This window comes from Myodes glareolus, chromosome 9 (assembly GCF_982192425.1).
Source record: "Myodes glareolus chromosome 9, mMyoGla1.1, whole genome shotgun sequence".
Classification (NCBI taxonomy): domain Eukaryota; kingdom Metazoa; phylum Chordata; class Mammalia; order Rodentia; family Cricetidae; genus Myodes; species Myodes glareolus.
The window spans coordinates 70522144-70541710 of NC_142034.1; the positions used below are offsets into that span (position 1 = coordinate 70522144).

The 19567-nt window shown below is 45.3% G+C and overlaps 1 protein-coding gene and 1 non-coding gene across 6 annotated transcripts in view; both read left to right on the plus strand.

Moving 5' to 3' along the window:
• Positions 1-1260: 1260 nt before the first annotated feature.
• Slc22a4 (solute carrier family 22 member 4) overlaps positions 1261-19567 on the plus strand; it is a 64256-nt gene continuing 45949 nt past the window's right edge. For 2 of the 5 annotated variants that reach the window (XM_087910627.1, XM_087910629.1), the window contains exon 1: positions 2337-2476. Coding sequence is in view for 1 of the 5 variants with exons in the window: in XM_087910626.1 (XP_087766752.1) it covers positions 2084-2476 (393 nt within the window). In the remaining 4 variants the exon portion in view is untranslated. Of the gene's footprint in view, positions 2477-19567 lie in introns of all 5 variants that reach the window. The other 3 variants (XM_087910626.1, XM_087910628.1, XM_087910630.1) reach the window with 3 other exon arrangements.
• LOC125402826 (U6 spliceosomal RNA) lies at positions 12313-12419 on the plus strand. The gene has a single exon (XR_007232766.3). It is a non-coding gene; the product is annotated as a U6 spliceosomal RNA (small nuclear RNA).

Consider the following 19567-nt stretch of genomic DNA (forward strand, 5'->3'; position numbering starts at 1 on the left):
CTAACATTTAATATTTTGTTGTTGGTTGTTTTTTTTCTCTTTTGACTTTTTGACTCTTTTGGGGGGGGGGCCTCACCACCCAGCTCCCAAATAAAACATATGGGGGCTTAATTACTACTAATAAATGCCATGCTATAGCTTGACTTGCTTCTTGCCAGCTTTCAACTTAAATTATCCCGGCTACCTTTTGCCTCTGGGCTTTCTTCCTCCCCCGACCCCCGCCTTTTAGCTTCTGTATATCTTACTCCATGGCTAGCTGGGTAGCTGGCCCTTGAAATCCTCCTCCCCTTGTTCTTCGTTGCTCCCCCTTGCCTCCTTTCTCCTTCTATTTATCCTCTCTGCCTGCCAAGCCTGTCTGTCCTTGCTCCTGCCTCCCTACTGGCTGTTCAGCTCTTTATTAGACGGTCAGGTGTTTTACACCGACACAGAACCACAACTTCACACAGGTAAACAAATACAGCATAAACCAAAGCCACATGCCTTAAAACAATATTCTCCAACAGATCATTAGTCAAAAGTAAACTGCTTCATATAAGTTCTTGTCTCTGGTTGGGTTTTTTTTTTTTTTTAGTAGTTTGAGGTGGAAGACAGACATAGAGGCATACATCTTTAATCCCAGCACTTGGGAGGCAGAGACAGGCAGATCTCTGAGTTGAGGCCAGCCTGGTCTACATAGGGAGTTCTAGGACAGTCGTGGCTACATATAAAGACCCCATCTCAAACAAACAAATAAAATAAAAATAGAAGGCATAACCCAGAGCTGTCCTGGCACATTAGGCAGCATGGTCTTAAATGACAGGAAAGAAAACTGAAGTGGTGGGAAGTCGGCCTAATAGTAGGGGTAAGACTGGAGGCTGCCAAAAACAAGAACAAGCAGAAGTCCCCTTCATTCTCTCAGAGAGGGTCTGGAGAAGCAAGCCCGTTTGTGCAAAATGATGGGTTCCTCAGTCTGTCATATCGCCAGCCCCATGGATCCCAGCCTGGACTAGGACAAGATGTTCTCAGGGCCTTAGATGTGGATACTGAGCAGAGAGAGGAAAAGGCCCTCCTTTGGCCACCCTGGCAGATTTGAGAGCCAAATCTCACTAGTTTGTCCTCGTTCTCTTCCTTATACCCTTGATTCCTGGACAGGGAACCGGCCTTTCTGCAATAGAAGGCTTTCCTGTCCAAAAGGCTTTGGCACCCTGCCGCAATGAAGAGCCCTGGGTGCCTGGAGAGTGCAAAAGGACAAACACCAGAGCCCTGGTGAAAAATACGACTCCATTGCTCCCTAGTGGGCCTGCATCCCTCTGGTGTCTCCTATAGAGGTCCCAGGAAATCTTCAAGAGGACACAGGGACAACTCGGAGGCCTGTGACCCGGCCCTTTTAGTCCAGGGCGTGTCTCTGACTCAGCACGACTTCGCGAGTCCCAGGCCACAGTTTCTTCTTTTCAAGGTGAGGATCCTGCTGTTCCAAGGACATTTCTCCGGTCCCCCGCTGTCCAGTGACGAGCTAGAGCCACGCAGAGGCACAGAAGTGAGCTCCCACGCGGGTGTGTGTGAAGAGGTGGCATTCCTGTCACCCACAGAGGTCTCCTGCGAGCACGGATTTGATTGTCAGGTCCGCTCGCCGGAGCTCAGACTCTAGACTGGCACCGTAGAGCAACGGACACCACCCCCGGGCTAGGCCTGGCACGACGTGGACATTGAAGCCAGGGTCAACCCCTTAGAGACCTTGTTCTCCGGACGCGGCCCCTCCCTGTTGCTCACCCTCCCACGTGGGGCTGAGAAAATCGGAGCTCCGGACTTGCTGCAGGCACGTTGCACAGCAGATTCCTAGCTGGAGGCCCTGAGTGGAACCGAGCTGGAGGCGGAGCCGACCCGGGAGCACCGCCCCCAACGGTGAACGGACTAGCCTCTAGGTGCCTCACCCGCACGGGGGGTGTGGTCCCAAGGACTTGGCTTTCCCCAGCTCCGCGCCAGCTCCTGGGAGATTTGTAGCACCTGCAGCCCGTTTGCACGCAGCCACACCGGGAAGGCCCCGGCCGGGAGCCTCAATCGCCAGATCCCCTCTTAACCCTCTCGTGCAAATTGTGAAGGAAGCATGCGGGATTACGACGAGGTGACCGCCTTCCTAGGAGACTGGGGCCCCTTCCAGCGCCTCATCTTCTTCCTACTCAGCGCCAGCATTATTCCCAACGGCTTCAATGGGATGTCAGTCTTGTTCCTGGCAGGGGCACCGGAGCACCGTTGCCTTGTGCCTGACACCGTGAACCTGAGCAGTGCATGGCGCAACAACAGCATCCCGTTGGAGACGAAGGACGGACGACAGGTGCCTCAGAGCTGCCGCCGCTACCGACTGACTACCATAGCCAACTTCTCTGCGCTGGGGCTGGAACCAGGACTAGATGTGGACTTGGGACAGCTGGAGCAGGAGAGCTGCCTGGATGGCTGGGAGTACAGCAATGACGTCTTCTTGTCTACCATCGTAACCGAGGTAGGTGACAGTGCTTTGCTGGAGACAGACAGTAGGAATGGACACTCCATTGCATCAGTGCTCCCCAGCAGTCCCTGGCAGTGCCTGGGCTAATGTCGCACTCAGTCTCAAACCTCCCAGGCACGGAGTGAAATTATAAGTTCATTTTCAGCACAGGCTCAGAGCTGATAAATTTCTGTGTGGCATGGAAGGGATGGAAAGGAGTGTTGTCACCAACTGCCTTTTCCTTTCTGAGTTTCACAACAGATAGATTTTCTCAAGAGCCTCAATGCTTCCTTCCCTGGGCAGGCCAAACCCCATTCCGTCTCGATACACAGAGATACTTCCTGGCCACAGAGGAGAGAAGGAATGTGGTAGTCTGTTGAGCTCAAGTAGGGACACACACCAAGGAGCTTACGACAGAGAAGGGCCTCTGTGTTGAGGCCCCAGTTTCTCCAAAAGGAGGCTGCTGTCCCTTGTTGCTGGTTGGAAGCAAGGAGTCAAAAGCAGAAGTTGGCCTTTGGACACTCATGGAGGGACCCGTACTCCTGTGGGAAGTGTCAGCTGGTGGGCAGGGGCTCCAGCTGGGACCACTACCTCTAAGTAGTCTAAGAAGGGGTTCCCCAAGTCACTCGAGTCTGGATGTGGACCTGTTCCCTTTCCCTGCTTTCTGCTGCACAGAATACTCACAGGCTCTCGCCTCTTAACATATTGTGTTATTGGAAACAGGTATTGTGTTTCTTAATAATGACCAGGTGATATCAGGTCAAGACACACGCTCTTTCTGGAAAGAGCTTCCCCAAGGACTGATTTCCTGCTTTCCCACCTCCCAAAGCTGCTTCTGTTCTAGCTTTCTCCCAAGGGGGGGGGGGGGGCAAGGGCAGGGGTAAAAGCAACAGTAACAAAAACAAAAACTATGTTCTTCTCAAGGGAGGGGGGCGACAGCTAACAGCAGCCTCGCTTACTTCTTTATCTCTTTCCCTCAGCACCACATCGCAGTCATCAAAAACATGTGTCTGGCCCTAGGGTGCAGACAGCTAGGGTGTGGGTCCCAGCTGCAGACCTGAGATGCCTGTGGGGGCATACCAGCTGTGTTGAGAGTTAACGTCAACCCTACTTAGTGTTGGATGTCAGAAACCAAAATTCAAATCTTGGCTTGTTTTATGTGTGACTTTGGGTAAATAAACTCCCTTCTCTTCATGGAATAACTAGATCTGGAGATACATCAGGAAGGAGTCATAGAATGTGAGGCAAATCTGGAGACAAGATATGGCCCTGTTTAGCAAAGAGCATGGCCGGTTCTGGAAATAGGAGCCCTGTAGATTGGGTAGGTGGAGTTCAGGAGCGGTTAAGAGGCTAGAGCTGCCTCTAGGGCCAGCTTGCGCGTGTTCTGAAGAACTGACTATATTTTGAGGACCCTGGAAATAGCAAGCCTATGACTTATGTTTTTATTTTCTTTTGAGACAAGGTCACAGGATATAAGCTTGTCTAGTGTGTAACTCACTGCACAGCCCAGACTGGCTTTGAACTCACAGTAATCCTCTGCCTCCTAGATACAGAGAATTAGAGCTATATACCACCTCTCCCAGCCCTATCTGTGCTCTTAGAGTCCAATCTAACTGTTATGGAAAGCAAGATTGGGAAAAGGCTGTGGAAGTCACTCCTGCAAGAGAATACTCAGTCAAGGGTGGCAGCTGTGGAGGATGCAGGGCTCATGGAGAGTGGGTGAGCCTGTGCCCCCCCCCTCTGAATCCCTGATGCTAGCACCTGCCTGTCTCGGGTGGCTTGCCGTGCCTGGCCCGGGGCATCTAAAACTGAGAACCAGCTCATTCTTCAGTTCTGGAATTATTTCCTGCTTTAGAGTTGGAGGTTAGACTCACTAGCTGCAGCCTTCATGGGTGTCTGGCTTAACCTGGCTGCTGTCCTGGATGGTTTTGTTTGCCTGAGGCTTGTGATGGGGCGGGGGGGTAACTACCAGCTTCCCAGTCTGTAGGTGCCCCACCATGCTGTCCCTGGGGGCCTCTTGGCACTCCTAGTGACTCCTTCCTCACATACTCACATGTGCACACGTGACCTGCTTTACTCGGTGGCCTTTCTCTCCCTCGCTTGCTTTTTTGGATGATGGGAGTCAAAAGGCAAAGGGCACTGGTAGCTCGAAAGAGAAGGAGAGGAAGCAAGGACCAGAATGAGTAGGGTGGGGTGGGTCTCTCCAAAGAGGGCAGTAATTCAGAGTCTGGGTGGCAACTAATCAAAATAGAAACAAGTATTGAGGAGAAAGGGGGGACGATGGAACTTCCGTGTTTTACCAGTGAGAATATGTCGCTCAGTTTCAGTTACCACTGCAAGCCCCTGACATAAGCGGTTTATAAAGAGACAAAGTCCAGGCCTGTGATCATTGCCTCTTGTCACTCTGAAGACCTGTGGTGAGGCGGAGCATCCTGGTAAAGCGTGTGCGCTAGAGTGAAGCAGCTTTCCTTGTGGAGAAGACACGTAAGAGGAGAAGGAGAAAGAGACCAGGGCCCCCAAATCTCCTTCCAAAGACCTAGCTTCCTTCCAGTGGGCCTCACCCCTTCAAGAACCCCCAACCCAACCCACAGCAGCTTTAAGCTGGGAGCCAAGCCTTCAATAAATACCTTTCAAGAGACACGTAAGATCCAGTCTATGTCCCAGCACCCAAGCAGCTGAGGCAGAAGGATTGCTATGAGTTCTAAGCCAATCTAGGACACAGCATGAAACCCTGTTTCCAAACCAAAAAAAAAAAAACCCTCAAACCTCAGGAGAAGGCGCAATGACACAGCTGCCATGAGAAGAGTTTTACTGTCCTTCAAAAAAGTAAAAATAGAAGAAACTGGGTGTGGTGGCGCATGACTATAATCCCAGAGGCAGGAAATGGAAGCAGAAGCCCAGAGTCATTCTTGGTTAGATGATGAGTCTCAGACCAGCCTGTGATACAATGACCCTGTGTCAAAGAGTAGTAGTAGTAGTAGTAATAGTAGTAGTAGTAGAAATAATAGTATAGAATTACCATACAAACAACCCTTTCCACTTTAGGTACACACCAAAAGAATTGAAACCAGGGTCTCTAAGACTTACCTGTTAGGCTGGGAGAGACTTATCTGTTAGCAGCCTGTGCTCTTGCAGAAAATCGCAGTTCAGATGCCAGCATCCAAGTTAGGGGGCTTCCGAGCACCTGTAACTCCAGCTCACACCTGCACTCTCCCATGTGCACATTTATTTTTTATTTTTATTATTTATTTATTAAAAATTTCCACCTCTTCCCTACCTCCCTTTTTCCTCCCCCTCCCCCTTCCCCTCCCTCTCCAGTCCTAAGAGCAGTCAGCAATGTGCACATTCACAATGAATAAATATTGTAAATTACCCACCCATGCGTGTTCATAGCTGCATTATTCTCACTAGCCCAAAGATGAATGCACCCTGATCTCCATCAACTGTTCAAATGGATAAGCAAAATGTTGTTTATATGAGCAACAGAGTTTGATCTCACTCTAAGAGAAGGCAAGTTGTGGGCACAGACTCTATGAATGGCTGGTGAAACAGGCTAGTCCCACAAACACATCACTTACAAGACTCCGGCAAAGCACAGACATGATAGTGCACCCCTGGAATAGCACTGAGGAGGGGGAGGCAGGAGGATCGAGGTCAGCCTGGGATATATCATGAGACTCTCTCTCAAAACGTGAAGCGGGGAGGGAGATAGAGATGTTGAGGAATATTATTTTCAGGTATGTGACTTTTGTTTACACTGCATTTGTTTAATTCTGAAGCTGTGTTACTGTGCCTGTCTAAAACACCTGATGGTCCTAATAAAGAGATGAGTGACCAGAAGCGAGGCAGGAGCAAGGACAGGCAGGGCTGGCAAACAGGATAAATCGAAGGAGAAATTAGAAACAAGGGGCAAGAGAAGAAGGAGAGGAGGACATCAGGGGCCAGCCACCCAACTACACAGCAAGCCATGGAGAAAGAAGTAAAGTCAGGTATACAGAAATGGAGAAAGATAAAAGCCCAGAGGCAAAAGATAGTTGGATAATTTAAGATAAGAAAAGCTGGCAAGAGACAAGCCATGCTAAGGTCAGGCATTCACAACTGATGATAAAGCTTCTGTGTGATTTGTTTGGGAGCTGGGTGGTAGGCCCCTGAAAAAGCCAAAAGAGTAAAAAACATCACACAGCAGAGAGAGAAAGAGAGAGAGAAGGAAGAAAGAAAGAGGAGGGTGGGATATGAGATAGTTGTAGGTTACTGTTGCTTAATGTGCTTTGGGGACACACCGCCATTCCCAGCATTTTTGTTGTTGTTGTTGTTTTGTTTTTTTGAGACAGGGTTTCTCTGTGTAACAGCCCTAGCTGTCCTGGAACTAGCGCTTGTAGATCAGGCTGGCCTTGAACTCACAGAGATACATCTACCTCTGCATGCTGGGATTAAAAATGTGCAGCACTACAGCCCAGCTCCAGAATTTTTTTTTATTATTATAGATGCTAGAGTCTTCATTCAGAGCCTCATGCCTATGTAGCCAGTGCTCTTACCCACTAAGCCGTCTCTCCAGCCCTCTTTATACAATTTCTCAAAGAGTAGATGAGCAGTGTCCCCCTCAGAGCAGTGGCCTGGTGTTGATGGGCCATATCATTTGTGGCACCAGCAAAATGGCGTCACAGGTTGAGTAGTGAATAGCACTAAGGATAGACCCTGGTCATCTTCTTGCCTGCATCTCTGTCTTTGGGCATTGTGGGCATTTGGGGAACTTTCCTCAATGCTTGGGTTGTGGCAGATGGAAAACGTGATGACATTTGTCGGATGAGAGTTGAACCCGTCCCCACAGAGGCAATGCCAGGACTCTGAGAACAAGAGATGTGCCAGAGCCCGTGCTGACTTAGCCAGTGACAGTGAGCAAAATGACCTCATCCTGTAAGACTGAGCCCAGGGCTCCTGACAGGTCCCTACATCCTGTGACAAAAATAGGACTGTCCTAAGAATGTGCCTCTGCCTCATACTCCACACCCTGATATTCTCCAGAAGAGAAAAGTCCCTAGGCCCCTCCCCAGGAGGACAGGGTCGGCCAGGAGTCCAGAGAAATGCCTTTCATAGATGCCAGGAGATGGGAACCTGGTGTCTGGATTGTGGCTCCCATGTGTACACCTGTGGGAGCCCATGTGTCTCTGGGCTTCCACATACAAGTCATTTTCTTCCTTAGGGGCTGTGTGTGTGGTACAAGCCATTCAGTCTGTGTAGTTACTAAGAATCAAATTTCTTATCCTTATTTTGAAATAACTTATGATTCAAAGAAAAGTTATTAAAATATACAGCTAGCTTCCTCTGACCTTAGCAATTTATTGTTTTTCTCAGACAGGGTTTCACCCTGTAGCTCAGACTCACTGTATCATCCAGATCGGGCTCCTCTTGACTCCGCCCCCCACCCCCATGCTGGGATGGCCGACACGTGTCACCACACCCAGATCTGGCACTATCAATTTAAATTGCCCATCATGCATTTATCGGAGCCGGGAAATTAACATTGGTCAAAGTACCACTAGCGTCGCATGTCTGTGTTCTGACCCGGTCCATCGTCCCACCACACTTCGCAGTCACGTCCCGGTCTCCAGCGTGAGACAGTTTTTCTGCCTTTCCTGATCTTTTAGGACCATGATGTGTTTTCTATGTTGTTTTAATGAATGTCTCTCAATTCAGGTTTGTGTAACTTTCCTCTGCAGTTTGAACTATGCAGTTTGGGGTAAGAATGCAGCTGAAGTGTTACGTTTTCAGGCCAGATATATAATGCTGACAGGGTCTTAATATGGACATTGTTCATTTGGTTAAGTTGGTGTCTGCTGGATTTTCCCGCTATCACTGTTACTGTTTTCCCTTTCGTAGTTAATACACATTTGAGGAGAGATATTTGGAGGTAATACAAACTTTACCCCCTGAGTTTGACTGAGATGACTAGTTCCATAGTCTTTACCTAGCGGCAATCTGAGATGGTTCTAGAAATAAATGCTTCCCCTCCACAGCCGTTTGTTTCTGTGTATATTTATTCATGTATGCATGGGCTCACGTCTATCTATCTCATTTAACCAGTTATGCCTGTGACTGTCCTTAATATGTCAGAATATTAAGCTATATGACTTTGAACTAAGTTGTTATTTGCTTTAAGGAAAAAGAATAAGAATATGAGGTGAGGGTTTTCCATCTCTGGACTCTGGGCTGGAAGATTCTGTGACCACCCCGGGGAAAGGAGTGTCTATCCTATCTAGTAGCTAAGTTACCCACAGGGTGGTGTCTGTGCAGGAACAGAGAGAGGCAAAGATGTGTGGGACTTGAGATAGGGAGCTTCTGTTGGGGAAGGAGGGACCCTGCGCACCCTAAACAACCTGCGTGATAGTGGACGATTTTCTGTCATGGTGGTCCTACCCTTATCTCTAGGGTCATGATTTAGTGCTCCAGTAGCTATACCTGAGTAAACTCAGATGTCTCGTGCCGAGGCTGAAGGAGCAGAAAAGACAGGCAAGGGTAGGGCACTGGGCATGAGCTGGCTCTTGCGTGTCTTCTTTCCTCACAGAACACCATTCGGTATCCTTGGCCTTAGTCCACAAACTAGAAGCACCTACGTGAACCAGACACAGATTCACCTAGGCTCTGTGCTTCAGGCCTCGAGGGAGTCCTGTGTCCTGAGGGCCAACCTGCTCCAAAGACCCTTCAGTAGCCTAACATGGAGCTGCTGTCCACCCTAACTGCTTTTGCCCTCTTCTGCATGTGGCTATATCCCTGGGAGTCTGGGGATGTGGTAGCTGGAAGTGTGACTCCCTCAGATAGAACCTGCACAGAGGGCCTGTGTCCCGGGAGGCACCAGCCTTGTGCCACCCTTCCTGGGGTCAGGTCACTGGTTTCACTCATAGCCCCAAGGTGGGCCAAGTTTTCCGAGGAACATAGGGCCCCATTCCAAGTTCATAGGGAGCTTCAGAGGATGGGAAGGAAACAGGGGCACTCACTAAATCAGTATGGGGCTGGCCACTCCAGCAGACTTCATCTTGCCACTGAACTTAATACAGACCATTTTCTCTGGGGTCTAGGCAGGCCTGGCCAAGGGAGTAGTGGACAGTTCACTTTGTTCTACTCCGGCTACTGGAGTTGTACAGGTCAGAGCCTGTGACAGGTCAGAAGTCCACCACTGGGGTCCTGACATGAGGCTCAGGTTTAAATGATCAAGGTGTGGTCCCGCCCATCATCCCCGTCTGGACTCCAATCTCTCCGGCAAAGTGAGCTGACAGGCTGCCAGACTGTGTGAGATTTCTTTCCAGAAAGCAAACAGGCCCTCTGGCTGGCACCAGCTTCCCAGAATTTTCCTTCTCCCAGGAGCTCCTAGGAAAATTACAATTTCTCCAGGACCATTATTGCAGAGAGGAGAGTACAGGCGTCTCTTTAGATTACTTTCATTCCTGCCAGGATGGGTATACTCTAGGATACTGCTGGAGGCCAGGATGAGACACTTGTGCCCTTCCTGGAGTCATTAAACTAAAACAATGGAACCCAAGACACCGAATTGGCAGCGTGTCTGTCAAGACGACTTAAGTATTAACTAAATCCCTCCACACTCAGATTTGCTCTCATGGTTCCAAAGCCAGCGTTCCAGCCAGCTCCAAGGAGACTTTATTTCCTGTCAACCTTCAGAAAACATGCATTTGCCAGTAAACAGAGCAAGACTCGGGGACTGCCCCTGACTTGTGTGTACTTCCCTGTCGGTTGGCTGCCCCGACACCTTAGGGCTGTGTTCCTCTGACAACCGGCTCTAAGATGTCAGAATGCACCTTTGTTCTCAGGCTGTTTCACCTGCTGCCAAGGCTTGGGATAAACAGACTTTGTCCATCCCTCCCAGTGGGTAGCAGAACCCATAGACAGAGTTCAAGGTGGCATGGTGGCAGCAGTCAGGCAAGCTAGTCAGGAGGGGGCCTGGCAAGTGCCGTGGGTCTCAGGGAGCACTGCTGTTCCTTCCTGTTGCTGGTTATTTCCTTATGTGGAAGGGCTGTGTTGGTACCTAACGCATATCTCCAACCCCCACCACCACCACCAAAAGACAAAAATCTCTATGTGACCTAGTCAGTGTGGAGGGAATTGGGGGGAGGGAGTGGAGAAAGGATGGGGTTTACTGCTATTATGCCACAGGTTCCCAACCTGCTGCGCTCTTATAAGAAGTATGGGTATCCCAGGCTAGCAGCTCCCGCTCAATGTTTGCAAGAGGGCTGACAGATGCAGCAGCCCATGCCTGCAATCCCAGAACAAAGGAAGCAGAAGCAGGAGGATTCCAAATTTGAGGACAGCCTGGGTTACACAAAGAAATCCTTCTCAAAATGAAATAACAACAACAACAAAAAAATCACTGTGCCTGGAGCCAGACTCATCCTGACACCACTGATGGGGGGGGGGGGTCCCTGAGCAGCTGCTGGAACAGATCCAGTCTATTTGTTCATAGTCCCAGAGTTGGGCCTGGGAGGGCCATGATAGACCCTGTCCCCAAATACAAGGACAGATTCAGGGCCCCTAGGGCCTCTTTTCATCTCCTTAGCTCGCTTTTCCAACTCCATCTTGTTTCTCAAACTTTCAACTCACTGCTGTTAGCAGAGCCCCTTGCTCCTTGGCCATTGCTCTAACCCAGAAGTTAGACGCGAGTCAGTAAAAGATGGCTTTTTTTTACACTTTTGGACCCCAAAGAGAAAAATTCTTAGCTTAAGTCCACCTTGTCTATAGCTATATTGCAATTTATAGAAAGGATTAAACAAAAACCTACTTAGGAGGCTGGGGTGTAGCAGGGTTTGATTCCTGATGTTGCATAAACTGGGTGTGTTAGCCACACCTGTAAGGCCAGCATCTGGCGGGCAGAGGCAGGATTGCCAGGAGTTCAAGGAGCTGGGATACATAAGAGCTCGCCTCAGAGGAGAAAACAAAAGCCTGCATATGATTTATAAGTCTGCACATGTAGATTTGATGATAAGTTAACCAGAACTATAAAACAGCTCTTTTCCCGTAAGTCAGCTCTTCTGGCCGCAGCTCACAGTCTGCCCCTCGCTGTTATGCAAAACTTTCTGGATAAAATATAACTTTGTAGATCGTGTTACACTGTTACAGCCAGTTTTTGTTATGGTGGTGGTGTTGGTAGAACCCCAGACCTCTTGCATCCTAAGTGAGTGCCCTCACACGGAGCTGCTTCTCCAGCCTTGGGTAACCGCAGAACTCCTCACTGACACCTCTCCACCTTTGGTAGCTCTTTCTGTAACCCAGTCCAAAGGAAGGAAGACACCGAGAACATTATTAGTTTTAGCACTTGCTTGTCTTCCATTGTTTATAAAGAAACATATGAGCTGGGCAGCGGTAGCACACACCTTTAATCCCAGCACTTGGGAGGCAGAGGCAGGTGGATCTCTGTGAGTTCGAGACCACCCAGGTCTACAAAGTGAGTTCCAGGATGGCCAGGACTACATAGAGAAATGCTGTCTCTCAAAACCAAGGAAGAAGAAAGGGAAAAAAGTATAATAAGTAAATAGCCAAGAGGACCAAAACAAAACAAAACAAAAAACTTGAAGCAAAATATTTGCAAATCATGTATGTAACAAAGGCGGGTGGGGAGATGGCCAATCATTAAAAGGAAATACTGCACCTACAGAGGACCTGAGTTTGGTTCCCAGAATCCACATCAGTTTTCAGTCCAGGAGATCTGATGCTGTCTTCTGACCTCTGAGGTCATCTGCTCTCTTGCTCTCTGAAAAATAAGACAAACTTTTATGTCAGAACATATGCATTAAAAGACTTGTATCCAGAATGTGAAAAGAACTCTTAGAATTTAATAATAAAATGGCATGCTTACTTCGGCAGCACATTTACTAAGATTGGGAAGATACAGAGAAGATTAGCGTGGCCTCTACACAAGGATGGCATCCAAATCTATGAAGTGTTGCTTATGAAAAAAAAAGACAAACCAGCTTTCTTAAAGGGAAAATCACTTGGTTATTTTGGAGAACAGGCATTTCTCCATTTCAGAGAAAATTTACAAACCAGCAAGTAAATGAAAAGATTCGCAGACTTCCCAAACAGCAGTGTCTGCTTCCTGATGAAACAGACTTGTTACAAACTCTCTCTCCAAAACAAAGCTAGCGTGACAACCCTTCTCCCCCACACCTTGGCACACAGAGATGGATACAGTCAAGAAAACAGGATTCTTATTCCCTGTGACTCACACTGTTTCACCCAGAAAGGCCACCAAGGCCGGCCCCACCTCATCCCTGCATTCCCTAAGCTCTGGGTTACAGCAGCTAAAACTGGTGAATGCAGCCAGGAAGTCAGAGGCTGCTGTCCTTTCTCCACCCAGGCCCTGCAAACAGTGGCAGCTCTGTCCACCAGCCATTAGGTCCAGAACCCCAGGGCCTTGATTGCTTTTTCTCCTGCTTATTTCTGGGTCACAGGTTCCATGCAAGAGAAGAAAGCCAAGAAAGTTGGTGGGGAGAGAGAGAGAGAGAGAGAGAGAAGCCAAAACCACACAAAGGGCTTGCCCATGCTCAGCAACTTCCTAATGAAGAGGTGCCACCCTGAGAGGAACAGGCCGCTTTCCCTGCCCGCTGCTCTTACGGTTTCACCTAGGATACAAGTGGCCCAAAGATCACTGAAACTGTCTGTACACAGGGGAAGAAGCCTAGGATTGCTCCAGAAAACAGCAGGGCTGTTATGGTAACTCAAAGGTCTCTCTAATAGAGCAACCAGCTAATCCACAGGTCACCTCATCACCAGAAAAAAAAAAAAAAAAAACACTGAAAAAAGCAAAAAGCAGCTGAGAGCATCCTTTCCGAGGTCAGAGCAAACCTCAAAATGACTCCACCCAGTGTCTAACTAGAGGTGACCCAGCTTAGTGGTAAACAGGGGCAAAACCTGAACTTTAGTCCACCAGGAAGTGACATATCCTTGTAAAAATAAAGAGAAGTAACCCAGACTTCTGCTTCTTCAATTTTTAAGTTTTATTTGCAATTCTTGATTTATTTTGTACGTGTGTGCGTGTATGCAGCAGCATGTAGACTTCAGAAGATAACTTCTCCCCTTCCACTCTGTGAGTAACAGGGGTCAGTCTCTGGTTACCAGCCTTGACAAGTGTCTCTACCCACTGAGCCTTCTTGCCACTCCCTGCTTCTTCAATTTTAAATAAATGAGTTGAATAGTAAACTCCAAAATATTTGCCTAATTTTACATTATTACATATTTAAACTTTCTATTTTATGTGCATTGGTGTTTGGCCTGCATGTATGTCTATATGAGAGTGTCTGATGGCCTAGAGTTGGAGTTACAGACAGTCGTGAGCTGTCATGTCAGTGCTGGGAATTGAACCTGGGTCCTCTGGAAGAGCGGGCAGTGCTCTTAACCACTGAACCATCTCTCCAGCCCTCATTATTCCATTTTTTTTAAAAAAATATTAAATTTTTCATTTATTTTTCATACCAACCACACAGCTTCCCCTTCCTCCTTTCATCCCATTCCCTTCCCCCACCTTCTATCTTCCCCATCCACTCCTCCTCTGTTCAGAAAGGAGCAGACCTCCCGTGGGAGTCAACAAAGCATGTCATATCACATTAAGACATGACCAAGCTCCTCCTGCTACATCAAGGCTGGGCAAGGCATCCCTACATGGGAAATGGATTCCAAAAAGCTAGCTCAAGGACCAGGAACAGGTCCCAATAGCACTGTTCCACTGCTAGGGGACCCAGAAACAGACCAAGCTACACAACTGTCATTCATACGCAGAGGGCCTAGGTCAGTCTCATGCAGGTTCCCTAGCTGTTGGTCCAGAGTCTATGAGCTCCCATTAGCTCAGGTCAGCTGCCCCCGTGAGTCTCCCCATCATGGTCTTGACCCCCCCTTCCTCTATAATCCCTCCTCCTTCTTGTCAACTGGACTCCTGGAGGTTGGCCCAGTGCTTGGCTGTGGATCTCTGCATCTGTTTCCATCAGTTACTGGATGAAGGCTCTCGGTTGACAATTAGGGTAGTCACCAATCTGATTATAGGAGACCAGTTCAGGCACCCTCTCCACTATTGCTTGGAGTCTTAGCTTGGAGTCATCCTTGTGGATTCCTGGTAATTTCCTTTGTGCCAGGCTTCTCCCTAACCTCAAAATGGCCCCCTCTGTCAAGATATCTCTTTCATTATTCTCCCCCTTCATCCCACCCCCAACTCAACCAACCAGATTCCTCATGTTTCCAATCCCCTCCCTGCCAGCTCCCAGTTTACCCATGAGACCTCATCTATTTCCTCTTCCCAGATAAAAACATGTGTCCCTCTTAGGGTCCTCTTTGTTACCCAGATTCTCTGGGGCTATGGGTTGTAATCTCCTTATCCTTTGCTTTACATCTAATATCCATCTGCTTATGAGTGAGTAATAACATGTTTGTCTTTCTGCGTCTGAGTTATCTCACTAGGGTGATTTTTTTTCTAGTTCCATCTATTTGCCTGCAAATTTCATGATGTCATTGCTTTTTACAGCTGAGTAATACTCCATTGTGTAAATTTACCACAGTTTCTTTATCCATTCTTTGGTTGAGAAGCAATAATACTGCTATGAACATAGTTGAGCAAGTGTCCGTTTGAAATGATTGAGCATCCTTGGGTATATGACTAAGATTGGCATAGCTGGGTCTTGAGGTAGATTGTTTTCCAATTTTCTGAGAAACCACCATACTTATTTCTAAAGTGGGTATGCAAGTTTGTACTTCCACAAACAGTGGAGAGTGTTCCCCTTACTTCACATCCTCTTCAACATATGCTGTCCTCAATATTTTTTTTTAATCTTAGCCATTCTGACAGGTGTAAGATGGTATCTCAGAGTCATTTTGATTTGCATTTCTCTGGTAGTTAAGGATGTTGAACAATCATTTAAGTGTTTCTCAGCCATTTGAGATTCTTCTGTTGAGAATTCTCTGTTTAAATCTGTATCCCATTTTTAATTGGATTATTTGGTACCTTTATGCCTAATTTATTGAGTTTTTTATATATTTTGGAGATCAGCCCTCTGTCTGATGTGGGGTTGCTAAAGATCTTTTCCCCTTCTGTAGGCTGCTGTTTTGTCTTGTTGACTGTGTCCTTTGCATTAAAGAAGCTTTTCAATTTCAGGAGGTCATTTTTATTAATCATTGATCTCAGTGTCTGTGCTATTGTTGTTATATTTAGGAAGTGGTTTCCTGTGTCACAGTGATCAATGCTACTTCCCATTTTTTCTTCTATCAAGTTCAGTGTAACTGGATTTATACTGAGATCTTTATCCAGTTCTCTCACTCAGGATGAGTGAGTTTTGTGCAGGGCAATAGATATGGATCAATTTGCATTCTTCTATATGCTCCTACCCAGTTAGACCAGCACCATTTGTTGAAGATATTTATTCTTTTCCCTCGTATAATTTTGGCTTCTTTGTCAAATATCAGGTGTTTATAAGTATATGGATTGCCAGGCAGTGGTGGCACACACCTTTAATCCCAGCACTCTGGAGGCAGAGGTATGTGGATCTCTGTGAGTTCAAGGCCAGCCTGGTCTACAAGAGCTAGTTTCAGGACAGCTAGGCCTTTTACACAGAGAAACCCTGTCTCACAAAACCAAAATAAATAAATAAATACTTATGTGGATTTACATCAGGGTCTTCAATTCAATTTTATTGATCCACCTGTCTGTTTATATGCCAGTGTGATGCTGTTTGTATTACAGGGATGGTGATACCTCCAGAAGTTCCTTGATTGTGCAGGACTGTTTTAGCTATGGGGGGGGGGGGTTGTTTTGTTTTTTTTTCATTTTTTTTTCATATGAAGTTCAGTATTGTTATTTCAAGGTCTGTGAAAAATTGTGCTGGGATTTTGATGGGAATTTGCCTAAATCTGTAGATTGCTTTTGCTAAGATTCCCATTTTTACTGTGTTAATCCTACTGATCCATGAGCATGGGAGATCTTTCCATTTTCTAATATCTTCTTCAAGTTCTTTCTTCAAAGACGTAAAGTTCTTGTCATGCAGGTCTTTTACTTGTTTGGTTAGAGTTACCCCAAGATATTTTAGATTATTTCTGGCTATTGTAAAGGGTGTTGTTTCTCTGATTTTTTTCTCAATCCATTTATCATTTGTATATAAAAGGCTGCTGATTTTTTTTAATTGATCTTGTATTCAGCCACATTGCTGAAGGTGTTTATCAGTTGTAGAAATTCCCTGGTAGAATTTTTGGGGTCTCTTATGTATACTATCATATCATCTACAAATAGTAAAAGTTTAACTTCTTCCTTTCCAATTTGTAGCCCCTTGATCTCCTTTTGTTGCCCTATTGCTCTGGTTAGAACTTTGAGTACTATATTGAATAGATATGGAGAGAGTGAACAACCTTGTCTTTTTTCTGATCTTAGTAGAATTGCTTTAAACTTCTCTCGATTTAATTTAATGTTTTCTGTCAACTTGCTGTATATTGCTTTTATTATGTTTAGCTACATTCCTTGTGTCCCTGATCTCTCCAGAGCCTTTATCATGAAGGGGCATTGGATTTTGTCAAAAGCTTTTTCAGCATCTACTGAGATGACCATGTGGTTCTTTTTCTTTATATGGTAGATTACATTGGCAGGTAACTGAAACATCTCTGGAATAAAGCCGATTTGATCATGGTGGTTGCTTTTTTTTTAATATGTTCTTGTATTTGATTTGTCAGAATTTTATTGAGTATTTTTGCTTCAATGATCATGAGGGAGATTGATCTGTAATTTTCTTTATTGCATCTTTGTGTGATTTGGGTATTGGGCTAACTGTGGCCTCATAAGAAGAATTTGGCAATGTTCTTTCTGTTTCTATTGTTTGGAACAATTTGAGGAGTATTCTTTGAAATTCTGATAGAATTCTTCACTGAAATCATCTGATCCTGGGCTTTTTTGAGGGGAGGGGATTTTTAATGACTGTTTTTATTTCCTTAGGAACTATAGCTCTAATTAGATTGTTTATCTGGTCTTGATTTAATTTTGGTGTGTGGCACCTATCAAGAAAATTGTCTTTTACATTTTCCAATTTTGTGGAGTACAAGTTTTGAAGTATGACCCAGTGATTCTCTGGATTTCCTCAGTGTCCGTTGTTATGTCCCCCTTCTCATTTCTGAATTTGTTAATTTGTGTATTCTCTCTCTGCCTTTTGGTTAGTTTGAATAGGGGTTTATCTATCTTGTTGACTTTCTCAAAGAACCAACTCTTTGTTTCTTTGACTCTTTGTATTGGTCTCTTTGTTTCTAATTCTTCATGTAGGCATTTACTTAGTGCAATGAACTTTCCTCTTAACATTATTTTCATAGTGTTCCATAAGTTTGGATATGTTATGGATTCATTTTCACTGAGTTCTAGGAAGTTCTTTATTTCTTCCTTGACCCATGGTGATTCCGTTGAGAGTTGTTCAGTTTCCATGAGCTTGGAGGCTCTCTGTAGTTTGTGTTGTTGTTGAACTCTAACTTTAACTCATGGTGAGTTAAAGGGGTTATTTCAATTTTTTTTTGGTATCTGTTGAGTTTTGCTTGATGACCAAGTATGTGGACAGTTTTAGAGAAGGTTCCATGAGGTGCTGAGAAGAAGGTATATTCTTTTGTGTTTGGATGAAATGTTCTGTAGATGTCTATTAAATCCACTTGAGTCATAACATTTGCTAGTTCCCTTGTTTCTCTTTTTCTGTCTGGCAGACCTGTCCATTGGTGAGAATGGGGTATTGAAATCTCCCACTATTAATGTGTGGGGTTTGATGTGTAGTTTAAGCATTAGTATTGTTTCTTTATAAATGTATTTGGGACACAGATGTTCAGAATTGGGACTTCATCTTGTTGGATTTTTCCTTTAATAAATATGAAATGTCCTTCTTTATCTTTTTAAATTAATTTTAGTTTGAAGTCCATTTTGTTAGATATTAGGCTAGCTATACCAGCTTGTTTCTTAGGTCCATTTGATTAGAGAATCTTTTCCCAACCTATTACTCTAAGGTAATGTCTATCTTTGAAGTTGAGGTATGTTTCTTGTATGCAGCAGAAGGATGAATCTTGTTTTCATATCTATTCTGTTGTGTCTTTTTATTGGCAAATTGAGTACACTGATATTAAGAAATGTTAATTAGCAGTAATTGTTAATTCCTGTTATTTTTTGGTTTTGGTGATAGTGGTGGTAGTGAGATTTTAATTTTTGCTGGTGTGAGATTATCTATTACCTATGTTTTCATGGATGTAGCTAGCTTCCTTGGGTTGGCGTTTTCCTTCTAGTACTTTTTGAATGGTTAGATTTGTGGATAAGCATTGTTTATATCTTATTTTGTTATGAAATATCTTATTTGCTCAGTCTATGGTGATTGAAAGTTTTACTGGGTATAGTAGTCTGGGCTAGCATCTCTGGTCCCTTAGTGTCTGCAGCACATTTGTCCAGGACCATCTGGGGTTTAGAGTCTCCATTGAGAAGCTGGGTGTAATTTTGATAAATCTTTATATGCTACTTGGCCTTTTTCATTTGCAGCTTTTACTATTCTATCTTTATTCTGTATGTTTAGTGCTTTGATTATTATGTGGCAAGGAGACTTTTTTCTTTTTCTTTTTTTCCTTTTTTTTTTTCAGCCTATTTGGTGTTCCGTAAGCTACTTGTACCTACATAAGCATGTCCTTCTTTAGGTTGGGAAAGTTTCCTTCTATGATTTTGTTAAATATGTTTTCTGTGCCTTTGAGCTGGGATTCTTCTTCTTCTATCCCTATTATTCTTAGGTTTGGTCTTTTCAAGGTGTCCCAGATTTCCTGGATGGTTTGTGTTATGAATTTATTGGATTTAATATTTTCTTTAACTGATGAATCTATTTCTTCTATTATATCTTCAACACCCAAGATTGTGTCTTCCATCTCTTGTATTCTGTTGGTGATGCTTGCATCTGCAGTTCCCATTAGTCTACCCAGATTTTCCATTTCCAGAATTCCCTCGGTTTGTGCTTCTTTATTGTTTCTATTTCAATTTTCAAGTCTTGAACCATTTCCTTCACCTGTTTGATTGTTTTTTCTTGGCTTTCTTTAAAGGATTTATTGATTTCTTTCAATTTTTTCTTGATCTTTTCC